Source organism: Puma concolor, chromosome D3 (assembly GCF_028749965.1).
Source record: "Puma concolor isolate L17-30 chromosome D3, mPumCon1.1.hap2, whole genome shotgun sequence".
Lineage (NCBI taxonomy): Eukaryota > Metazoa > Chordata > Mammalia > Carnivora > Felidae > Puma > Puma concolor.
In genome coordinates, this window is record NC_141678.1 from 46,150,681 (window position 1) to 46,163,465 (window position 12,785).

The window sequence follows — 12,785 nt, forward strand, 5'->3', positions numbered from 1 at the left end:
TGGAACAGAATAGAGAACCCAGAAATGGATGCACAAACGTATGGTCAACTAATCTTTGACAAAGCAGGAAAGAATATCCAATGGAATCAAGACAGTCTCCTCAGAAAGTGGTGCTGGGAAAACTGGACAGTGACATGCAGAAAAATGAACCTGGACCACTTTCTTACACCATACACAAAAATAAGCTCAAAATGGATGAAAGACCTAAATGTAAGACAGGAAGCCATCAAAATCCTCAAGGAGAAAGCAGGCAAAAACCTCTTTGACCTTGGCCACAGCAACTTCTTACTCAACTTGTCTCCAGAGGCAAGGGAAACAAAAGCAAACATGAACTATTGGAACCTCATCAAAATAAAAAGCTTCTGCACAGCGAAGGAAACAATCAACAAAACTAAAAGTCAACTGACAGAATTGGAGAAGATATTAGCAAATGACATATCAGATAAAGGGTTAGTATCCAAAATCTATAAAGAACTTATCAAACTCAACACCCAAGAAACAAATAATCCAGTGAAGAAATGGGCAAAAGACATGAATAGACACTTCTCCAAAGAAGACATCCAGATGGCCAACCGACACATGAAAAAAATGTTCAACATCACTCATCATCAGGGAAATACAAACCAAAACCACAATGAGATACCACCTCACACCTGCCAAAATGGCTGACATTAACAACTCAGGCAACAACAGATGTTGGTGAGGATGCGGAGAAAGAGGATCTCTTTTGCACTGCTGGTGGGAATGCAAGCTGGTGCAGCCACTCTGGAAAACTGTATGGAGTTCCTCAAAAAATTAAAAATAGAACTACCCTACAATCCAGCAATTGCACTACTAGGTATTTATCCAAGGGATACAGGTATGCTGTTTCAAAGGGGCACATGCACCTCGATGTTTATAGCAGCACTATCAACAATAGCCAAAGTATGGAAAGAGCCCAAATGTCCATCGATGGATGAATGGATAAAGAAGATGTGGTACACACACACACACACAAACACACACACACACATACATACTGGAGTATTACTTGGCAATCAAAAAGAATGAAATCTTGCCATTTGTAACTACATGGATGGAACTAAAGGGTATTATGCTAAGCAAAATTAGTCAGAGAAAGACAAATATCATATGACTTCACTCATATGAGGACTTTAAGACACAAAACAGATGAACATAAGGGAAGGGAAGCAAAAAGAATATAAAAACAATGGGGGGGGGGGACAAAACATAAGAGACTCTTTTTTTTTTTAATCTTTTTTTGTAATGTTTATTTATTTTTGAGAGAGAGACAGAGTGTGAGTGGGGGAGGAGCAGAGACAGAGGGAGACACAGAATCCGAAGCAGGCTCCAGGCTCTGAGCTGTCAACACAGAGCCCAACACAGGGCTCGAACTCATGAACTGCGAGATAATGACCTGAGCCGAAGACAGACACTTACTGACTGAGCCACCAGGTGCCCCAAGAGGCTCTTAAATATAGAGAACAAACAGAGGGTTACTGGAGGGGTTGTGGGAGGGGGATGGGCTCAATGGGTTAGGGGCATAAAGGAATCTACTCCTGAAATCATTGTTGCACTATATGCTAACTAACTTGGATGTAAATTAAAAAATAAATTATATAAAAAAAAGGATGTTCATGAAAGCTTTATTTGCAACAGCCAAAAACTGGAAACAGCCCAGGTAAGCATCAGCAGGTGAATGGATAAACAAAAGGAGGTATGTTCATACGCTAGCACCCTACTCAGCAATAAAAGGGAATAAACTGGTGATACATACAAGAACCTAGATGAATCTCTGAACACTGCATTGAATGAAAGGGCCAGACACAAAGGAATACTTCCGGGGTGCTTCCATTTATATGAGGCTCTAGAATAAATAGAATTTATCTATGGACACAGAAATCAGATCATGGTGGCTTTGGTGCTAGTTGAGAAGGGACTACTGAAGAAGGGGCAAGAGGAAACTTCCTACAGTGACAGAAATGGTCGATATCTTGATGGGAGTAAGCTACACGGGTGTATACATTCGTCAAAATTGACCAAGCCGTACACAAGATAGGTGCATTTCATACACGTAAATTATACCTCAATTTTTTAATGTTTTAAAAGCACTACTAAATAATTAAGATACAAGTTAAAAAAAAGAAGAGGTGAAAGGAAACCAAAGGGAAGAAAGCCATGCTTTAAAAATATCAGCAATTGTTGGGGCTCCTGGGTGGCTCAGTCGATTAAACACCCAACTCTTGATTTTGGCTCAGGTCATAATCTCACGGTTTGTGAGTTCAAGCCCCGCCATCAGACTCTGTGATGACAGTGCACAACCTCCTTGGGATCCTCTCTTTTCCTTTCTCCTTCCCTCCCCCCTCTCAAAAATAAATAAATAAACTTTAAAAAAAATAAATAAAAATAGAAATGTCAGCAATTGTTAACAGATCCTTCATAAAAACACTGTACCCATGGGCCCTGAGACTTAACTGGGTCTCAACTGGTGCAGGTGCGGGGAATCAGGAACATGCCCTTCCTGACACTCCGGCCCTGCAGTGGACATTCTAGATGGAAAGTGTAATAAGCAAGTGGGGAAGAATAAAGGGTTGTTCTCATTTAAAAATGGGCTAGACTACTCATGGGTACAATGAGAAAGCTAACGAATTGGAAGGAATTGGAGCTCCCCCATCACAGCAGTCCTCGAATACCTCTGGAGGAGAGGTATTTTCCTCAGGTGTTTTATTTGCTTAAACTCTGTAATAATTGTAGACTGCTATGAGCAAACATCACCAGGACCCATCAAAGAGTTTAGGGTAATTGACTTGGGTTTATAAAGCTGAGAAAAACTGATCCCCTGGTTCTCTTCTAGATTCTGAGCTTCCATCATCTCTCATACCAGATTTCTACCTTAATATACCTATCTGCTTGAGTTATCCACTCTACCAAACAAATATAACCATTTTACTGTGTCTGAGTGCTTTTTGAAGCAACAAGTCGCTGCTTACAGCTGCTCATGTTGTGCACTGCCCAACTTCAAAGGGCAGGGCACTGTTCGGCTAGACCACAACAGTGTGTGGCAACCCTGAGAATTTCGAAAAGTTAAAGCGAATCAAAACCTAGACAGTGACTTTCATGTGGTTTTCACAAGCAGCCTCCCTACTCTAGTCAGGATTGTTTTGCTTACTCAACAGCCCCAAGTCAAGCAGGCACTTAAGGCCCAGCCCCTTGATACTAAGGTTTCAAGTCAATGGCACTCCACTGACCAGAGGTGAAAAGAGAAACGGCCACACACATCTTTAAGGCCCCTTGGCACACAATTTGTAGAAGTTCTAAGAAAGCAGCAAACGGGATCGTGGTGACCACATGCAGAGTACCGTCACAACACAGAAGTAGGTGTGGTTTTACAGTGTTTCCCTGGGCCGCTCATGGATTAAAAGCTGAACTTGGTGCTGGTACAGATGGAAATCTTGGGCTTCTTCCAGAAGGCTGCCACCAGTCTGTATATAACCCCACACACACACCTTCACCGGGGCCTTTGCCAGAGCCCTGCTATGATGGCTACTGAGGCCAGAAGGATTCCTGAACCCTACAGCTCTGGGGCATCCCTTCACTGGGAGCCTCAGCCACCTGCAGCAAGGGAGGCCAAGGCCACCTCAAGCTGTTGACACCAGGGTCACAGCCAGTCTCACAGGCCAGCAAAATCCTTCTCAGGAGCCCAACTTTCTTTACCTGGCCCCTGCAAAGATAATCACCTCCACTACCTGAAAACCACAACGCACAAACTTGCATGCAGGAGTCCTTCCAGGGAAGCGTACGGAGCCTCTCTCTGATGAACCCCATGGGAGTTACAACTCCCTGAGCTGCCCACCACACACTCATCCTCAGCCATTCACCATACCGTGCAGTCAAAACCTGCAGAAGGAATGGGGGTGAGTATCTGACGTCCATTCAGTCGTTGTTGTTGTTTTTGAATATAATCTGAAGGAAAATTCATTGTTGTAAATATCTTTTTCTGGTATAACTGAGTTCTAAACAGGTTCTCAAATAAGAGCGATTTGTTTTTGTTTTTGTTTTTGATGCCCTATACATTTTTTTTTTTAATTGAGATATAATTCACCCTTCTAAAGGGGATCCTGCGTGGTTCAGTTGGCTGAGCATCTGACTTCAGCTCAGGTCATGATCTCATGGTTCATAAGTTCGAGCCCCATGTTGGGCTCTGTGCTGACAGCACGGAGCCTGGAAACTGCTTCGAGTTCTGTGTCTCCCTCTCTCTCTGTTCCTCCCCACTCATGCTGTCTGTCTCTGTCTCTCTCTCTGTCTCTCTCTCTCTCAAAAATAAATAAACATTTTTAAAAATAAAGTGTACAATCCACTGGTTTTTAGCATATTAACAGAGTTGTACACCATCACCACCAGCAAATTCCAGAACACTTTCATCACCTCAGAAAAAAAAAAAAATCTGGGGCCTATTTAAAAAAATTTTTTTTGAATGTTTAATTTTTTTGTGTGTGAGACAGAGAGAAAGAGAGCATGAACAGAGGAGGAGCAGAGAGAGAGGGAGACACAGAATCCAAAGCACACTCCAGGCTCTGAGCTGTCAGCACAGAGCCTGACATGGGCTCCAACTCACAAACCATGAGATTGTGACCTGAGCCAAAGTCTGATGCTTATCCAGACTGAGCCACCCAGGTGCCCCGAGGGGCCTATTTTAAATTACTCTTCTGCCTAGGCCATTCTGCAACCATAGACTACTGACCACTTTGTGTTCCCAGAGAGTAAGTAAGTGCCCAAGATATTCTTGCATTGACCTAAAAAGTTTAGCAATAACTCAAGATGAAATGTGGGATTGCTGGCCAAACCGTATAAACTATTACCAGCATCACTGTGCTCAGAAACTGGTAGACAAAATGGCCCTCAAACTGATGAGGGAGCATAAGGCAAGCTGACAGGCCGCAGCCCTGCCCACCCCCCAACCCCCAGGTGGGATATGTATGATATTCCTCCCACTCCTTGGCTGCCCAAGAATAAAGGAAAGGGAAAAAACAAACGGTTAACTGATAGAGATCATAGTCCTGCAGGACCTAAGTCTCCATTACCCCTCCATAGTGATGTGGGAATCAAAGGCAGAAGGAAATGGCAGATAGAACTAAATTTCCTTATAACCTGCAGCCCCTTGACAAACACTTGAGGCTGGCAGAGTAAAACGTTTTTCCAGGAACTTCCTACTGTTTTAATGCTAATGATTTGCTAGAGGGAAAAACAACCTTAGCTTGACAATAGCTAGGCCTCCACTATCCTGGGAGTCTTCTTTAGCATACGAAAAGCTCACTAGAAACTTCCCATGGACTTTACCTCCCCAACTCCATAGTATATAATCAGTCTCTCTTCATGGTCCCTGGGCAGCTCTTTCTGCCCACGGGTCCTGTCTCCATGCTTTAGTAAAATCACCTTTTTGCACCAAAGATGTCTTCAAGAATTCTTTCTTTGTCATGGGCTCCAGACCCCCATGAACCCCACTATCACCCCAAAAACTTCATCAAAACCAAGAGAAGCTCCACAAGGAAGTTTAGTAACACTGAAGGTATTCACTCACTCCAGAGACTTTATAATAAACTGTAGAATCACTGAAAAAGAAGCATTTAAAAAGAAAAACCTGAGAGAAGGGTCAGGAGACCTAAACTCCAGTCTCTCTCTGCTATTCACCTCCCCTGCACCATCTCGGCCATGTCCCTTAACTGCTCTGGGCTTCAATTTCTTCATTTGTAAAATATGACGGCACCAAGGATAATCACTAAGATTCCTTCCAGCTCTGAGAATCATGAGTAACAACGAACAAGCATCACCTCTTGGTTGAAAGGCTGAGGGATTTCTTGAGGTGAGAACCATTCGCCCAAATCCACCAATAATCACTCAGGGAGCAAGAAGCAAGCAAACCAAGCAGAACCAGGAACTTTCCAAAGGCTTTGACTGAAACACATCTCAAAGGGGAGGTTCCGTAGGGGGCTCTGCAATGTCTGGTGGGTGGCAACCTCCTGGCCGTGCGAAAGAATGACAAGAGCGCATGTAAAGGCAGACAACCAGCAGTATGGGTGAGCAGACTGTTCAGGGTCAACACCATGGGGTCCATATGATTTTTATTTTACAAAGGATAGGCTTTCAACACATGAGAATGCAGAGAGCACTCCACAGCAAACCTCAGAGTCTGGAGATAACACCAGACTGTGGGAACGGGCAGAAAATAGATGCGCATCAGTGTGGGCAAGTGTAGACCAATGCATTGAGAAAAAGGTAATTCAAATTATCCTCATGAGGCACGGTTTGGATGGGTCACATACAATCTAGAAACACTGAGTCACTCTCGACAGTTCCCTCAAGATACTAATTCAAAGAGTTTGAAGCAGCTAAAAGCACCAACAGAAACCTTTCATTGTTTTGGGCACCATAGGAGCTAGAAAGGGCCTTAGAAACAACCCGGTTCACCTTTCTCATTTTAACTGAGACTCTGAGAGCTCGGGAAATGTCTCACGCACAGCAAATGGCCAACAAACACTAGTTTAAGGAGCATGGCCAAGAAAACATGTATTTCCAGCCATACTGCACACAGATACTATTTCGTTATCTTTGGCACCAACTTCAAAACGGTAAAAAACCACAATGGAATAGAGTATTGTGGGCAATTCCTGAATCTGAAAAACCACTATAGAGTAACCAAGGCAGCAACAAGGTAAAGATAAGCTTTAAAACTTGACTTCCTTAATCAGGAATCTTGAATATTGCAGGCTAATATACGATAAAAAGGTATGAAAGGAGGTCAATTAGAAGTAGGGTGAATTTGAACTTTCTCACCAAATCCTTTAGCACTAGGATTGAAGAGCGATTCTGGATGTTTGAAGAAGGAACTTTAGAAGTGGAGAAGGTGAGCACTAGTTTATCCGGCAGATAATAAGCCTGTCTGTACATCTGAGACCACACCAGATGAAAACACAGACAACAAAATTGAAGAAAGGGTAAGAATAAATTCATGGGCGATAAATCCACAATGGGTCCTCGAGACCAGGTTCAAGTATGTGGGCCGTGCCTAACCCCTGAGCTTCCATCCTGAAGGCAAACCACATTCTCTTACAAAACGTCCCTTAGGGATAATAAGGGGGCGGGGAGGGTGCGGTGTCAGAGCACTGGGTTGAATGGGCCACATAAAACAGTCCGACTTACCTGTCGGATGAGATGCAACTGCCAGGAGCACCACACTGAAAAAAGAAACAGCAGAGCAGTGAAGAAGTCTTTCCCAGCACTGAAAAATCACAACGTACATTTCCACCCATTCTACTTGGAAAGAGTGAAATTAGCCTAAATGCAAATTATCTGCACTGAATGGTCTCATTCTGCCTAAATCCAACTTGTCAGTGAGAGGGTGAGAATCTCCCAAGATGCCTCAGATTTTGACAAGAGGGTTGAATGTACCCCGTGACGGACGGAGGATCTATGCCCCACTCTGAGGTCATCCATGCCACCAAGAATTATCACACTCACCTAATCTTCCAAGAATATTTGTAAGCTAAACAAAGCAAACTGTGAATTACAAATAGGCTGCAATCTAAAAAAATAGCTGTTGGGTGTGAGCTGAATCTACTTTTGCCACAAAATTAAATTTGTAGAGGGTAAGTTAAATTCCCAGGGGGCACCTGGCTGGCTCAGTCGGTAGAGCACGTGACTCTTAATCTCGGGGTCATGAGTTCAAGTTTCACATTGGACATGGAGTCTACTTAAAAAAGACTTTCCAGGAGAGTGCCTGGGTGGTTCAGTCGGTTAAGTGTCCGACTTCAGCTCAGGTCATGATCTCGTGGCTCATGAGTTCAAGCCCTGCGTTGGGCTCTACGCTGGTGGTGTGGACCCTGCTTGGGATTCTCTCTGTCTCTGCCTCTCCCCTGCTTGTGCTCTCTCTCTCTTTCTCTCTCAAAATAAATAAGCTTACTTTTTTTTTTTTTTTTTAAAGGGAGATCAAACCAGTTGTTGGCTCTGTCAGGCAGAGCTTCTGGCTGACAGACCAGCACAGCTGCCTTAGGGATCTGAAGGATCCCAGTTCTCTGGGTGCTGATGGCCTCAGTGTCCAGTGCCCACAGGAAACTGAACGGCAGCCCTCGTTCTGATTCACATATCTTCATCACTTGTACTGAAATCCTTGGAAACAGAATCGTGGCTTCTTCAGTGGGGTGCGGGGCAGGCCCAGCCAGGAAGCCTTTGGCACCAGGCTCACAGGCAATGAGTGTCCTTACTGGAGGGGAAGGAGCTGGGCTGACAGAAGAATGAGTCAGGGGTCACAGAAGCTCACTTTTCCATCCCCTTATTCCTTTGCCACTCGAGCAGACTATAATAAGTTCTGGGGAGAAAAAGAACTGCCAGCGTGTTCTGATGTCACGGAAACATTTTAAACATCAAGAGCCTTCTGCATTTTCAGAAGAATCTCTTGAAAAGGCTGCTGGTATGTCTGGGCAGAGTGGAACTAATGATTGTTTTCAGCAGAGTACAAAAGAGGCCTATAGCCATGCTTGGAGTGGATCCTTTCAAAAACGGCATTTTAATAAACTGATATTTATGAGCTTTATCTGCAGATGGAGAGTACACCTCATGTTGAACGTTTTAAGATGAACTTCCTGCAGAAATCAGCATGACCAAATGCTGAGAGGCACATCCCCGGCCCGGGTCATCTTCCCAAGCATGGCTGCATTCGTGCAAACTTGGGCTCTCCATGGCAGAGCTCATGCTCCTTCTCAGCTAGGTCCCAGTCAGCGACCACTAACCTCCAAAAACACTAGGCAGCTGTTCTATTTAGCTGACAGAGCCCTATTCTTTGCTTGGCTTTCGCCAATGGTATATGAACAACAGTCCATATACCATATTTAAATATTATAAATCAAGCTTCAAACTTCATTCTATCTTAATAAATAAATATACCTTCAAAACAACCTGGAAGCCTGGATTAGAACTCAGAACTCTTGGAATCCTTAGAGCTTCATATCAGAATGTGGAAGCATGGACAGATCCAGCCTCTGGCTCCTGGCTCCCAGTGAGCCCCCTTCTCTTTCCACCCCAGGCTCCTTCCTGCACACTGAGGCCTCACACGCTTGTGTGTGGACACATCAGCCTGCAAATCCACCCTCCATGCACACCCTCCTCCCCCACTAACAGCCTGGTTTTGGACACTTCTTGGGTCTAGGAAAGAGTTGGGAAGACAGACCCAAGGAGGCCTTGGAATCAAGCTCGGGACCAATTGAGCAGGGAATTCTAGATCCCAGGCTAGAAAGGAGGGTATGGGCCCTGGGAAGAAATGTCCCCTTAGCCTTACAGACTCCATAAGCCATGGGGAGAAGCATGGCCTTCTGAAGTATGGAGCCAGACAGAGGTCCCTCTTGCCTAGTCTACGGACAGAACTACGATTTGGTCTCCTCGACTTTAAGTCATCTCACAAATTATTTAGCTTGCCTTTCTGGTAGGCATATCGGCTCAGAATCAAAATATTGGAAACTAAAAATCCATTAGCGCCAGAAAGACGTGAGTTGTTCTTTGAAAATGTAAATTATATTTTACCTGAACATGTAGTTTAAGTACTGCTGGTCAATGTCACTAAGGAATGAGAAAAAAGAAAAAAAAAGATAAAACATGTGAAATAGTAGAAGTGTTTTACATACACAAAATAGTCACCTTCTACTAATAAATTATATCTATGGTTAAGTTTCTACATTTAAAAATTGTCAATAAATGGTATAACGAGTATACCAAACGAGTATATTCAAAATTAGTTCCTGGCTCATTTAAAAAAAAAATTTTTAATGTTTATTTATTTTTGAGAGAGAGAGAGAGACAGAGTGTGAGTAGGGGAGGGTCAGAGAGAGACACACACACACACAGAATCAGAAGTAGGCTCCAGGCTCTGAGCTGTCAGCACAGAGCCCAATGAGGGGCTCAAACTCAAGGACCTCGAGATCATGATCTGAACAGAAGTCGTACACTTAACTGACTGAGCCACCCAGGCGCCCCTGGCTCATTTTTAAAACACGTTTCCTAGTTTGGTGCTATCACACACATGTTCACCTGTGGCAGATTATCTTCTACATGTATTTTGCCTCCTTAAAAAGGAATGTCAACTCTCAGGCCACTGGACTGGCTCCTGGGGCTGCCATATTTGACCAGTAAAAATATAGGACACCCAAATAAATCTGAATCTCAGATAAAGAATCATGTTTAAGTATGCTCCAAATATTGCCTGGGACATAGCTACACTAAAAAAAGGATCACTACTTATCTGAAATTCAAATTTAACTGGGCATTCTGTATTTTATCTGGCAACTCCACTGGCTTCTTGCTGCAGAAACACTTCATTAAAAGAAGGAAAGGTGCTCTAGGGACCCAAGTCACAGCCTCCGAGTATAACCCTCTCCCAGGGGTCCTTCCCTTCAGGCCCACCAGCGGGCCCTGAAACCGAGAGGCCAGTGAGGCCAGTCTAGGGCCTCTGACCTCCCAGATGCAGCCCAACTCACACCGGGACTCCCGTCTCTTCCATTTACATTTGCCAAGGCTGGTATGTTGACTGCCCACAATAGAGGCTTCATTTTACCCCAGAACAGACTGGGGAATTTCTGGGTCTAAACAAAGTCAAGTTAGGAAGGGGCTAAGGAAACCAGAAAAAAGAGTTGGTCTCTGAGTTGGAAGAAGTTAACTAGGGCCCAAAGCAGCGAGTCACACAATTTTTATAAAAATGTCATCTGAACGCTGCCTCTGAAGGGAGAGGGTAGAGGACCCCCTGCTCTTCAAACATCATTGGTACGATCAGGTGCTGGTGGACCCCGCCTGGAACAGCCCAACAGCAGGACAAATGGCTTTGGGGGCCCCAGGCTGCTGTGCCCTGACCACAACCCAGACTTGCAGAGTTTCTGGCTGAACAGAACAAGCTCACGACACTATGGGCCTCACCTCTTTGCTTTAACCAAACAAGAACTCACCACACTTTAAAAGTTTACCTTAGGGCACCTGGGTGGCTCAGTTGGTTAAGCATCTGATATTGGCTCAGGTCATGATCTCACGGTTCATGAGTTTGAGCCCCACATCGAGCTCTGTAGAGCCTGCTTCAGAATCTATGTCTCCCCCTCTCTCTGGCCCTCCGCAGCTCACACTCTGTCTCTATCTCTCTCAAAAATAAATAAGCATTAAAAAAAATAAATGAATTAATTAAATTTTACTTTAGCGTTGCCTGGGTGGTGCAATCAGTTGAGTGTCCGATTCTTGATTTCATCTCAGGTCATGATCTCACGGCTTGTGGGTTCCGACCCCCTTGGGGCTCTGTGCTGACAGTGTGGGAGCCTGCTTGGGATTTTGCCTCCCTTGCTCTCTGCCCCTCCCCTGCTTGCTCTCTATCTCTCTCTCAAAAAAATAAAATAAACTTTAAAAAAATTTTAAAGTTTACCTTAACGCATTGGGTTTCCAGGACTTCTGCAATATCTTATAAGCCCCTGAAAACGAAGCAATGGGTGTTACTGGCACAGGGCATTCTGCATAAAGGGCTGCAGGCAATTCCAGGGAAGCATGAAAACCACATGGACAAGGGCCACCCTTCCCACGAGGGACATCCACAGCCAACAGGGGGCGACAACAACACTGGAGGGCTCCAGGATGTGAAAGCCACAATCCCTGTGATAAAAGTTCAGTACCCAAGAGTGCTGGGCCAGGAAGGCTTGAGATCAGCAGAAGGAGACAATTAACAGGAAGCTTTCGGCTTCCTTTGCAGGGTGCCCAGGAGAAAGAAACACTGGATCTCTGAACTGTGTGTAACAAAGTCAGGGCACTGCTTTCCCTCCACGATAGCAGACAGGAAACACTGAGCGTATGATATGAAATAAAGTCAGACAGGCTTTTTATTTCCCTCCCTTGCTTTTCTTCGGGTATACTGCTGAAAGAGGGTGTTTCTGACCCAAACTTCTGGATCTCCCTCACCACTTTTTGAGAACACCAACTGGCATGTCGCAAGTAGACTTGAGCAAGTGGGGCCCAAGCCATGGTGAGTTAATTAATGTTTGTCGAGAAAAAGAGGAGACTATATCAGAAATGAAAATATTTGAAGAAAACTCCAAAACAGGAAAATCAGATCAGAAAATGCCCATGTAATTTTAATCCTGACACCTGGTCTTTTTTTTAATTTTTATTTTTAATATAATTTATTGTCAAATTGGCGAAAATACATACAGTGTGTAAAGTGTGCTCGTGGTTTTAGGGGTAGATTCCCATGGACACATGGTCTTTAATCTTCCTATTGCTCAGAGTCACTGAAAAGTGGACATATATGATAAGGTCAAAATAATAAGCCTCAATTATTAAGTAAGCATTCTTTTAAAACTTACCTACACAGAATAAGTGAATTACAGCCCAGAAATATCCATCTGGATCAAACTGTAACACAGGATTAAAAAAAAAAAAAAGCGGCTGTAAGTATAGACAAACAGGATCCAGCATAGCACTTGGAAACCCTAAATAACGGATGCACAGTGCCAAGCAAGGGTTCCACAACAGGACTCTCGGGGTCTTGGGCCAGTTCGTCCTCATTTCTCAGCTGGTTGCTTACAAAATCTTCCTAACAGGGCTCTGTCTCCAGCACCCCTTGCCCCATTCTCCACACTGTCCTCACACTGTCTCTAAAAGGCTAATCCAATGGTGTTGCCTATGGCTTAAAATCATTCACCAGTCCCCCAGGGACTTTAGGATTAACTTCAAACTCATGACACCCAAGGATCTCTCTGACAAGCCCAGTCCTA

The 12,785-nt window shown here is 44.1% G+C and overlaps 1 protein-coding gene across 4 annotated transcripts in view; it reads right to left on the reverse strand.

Moving 5' to 3' along the window:
- Window positions 1-12,785, reverse strand: part of SLC35D4 (solute carrier family 35 member D4) — a 144,348-nt gene that overhangs the window by 70,274 nt on the left and 61,289 nt on the right. For all 4 annotated transcript variants that reach the window (XM_086682616.1, XM_086682614.1, XM_025931357.2 and 1 more), the window contains exons 8-11: window positions 12,375-12,423; window positions 11,444-11,489; window positions 9,571-9,606; window positions 7,198-7,232 (exon numbers count right to left, since the gene is read on the reverse strand). In XM_086682616.1, coding sequence (XP_086538742.1) covers window positions 7,198-7,232; window positions 9,571-9,606; window positions 11,444-11,489; window positions 12,375-12,423 — 166 coding nt within the window. The remainder of the gene's footprint in view (window positions 1-7,197; window positions 7,233-9,570; window positions 9,607-11,443; window positions 11,490-12,374; window positions 12,424-12,785) is intronic.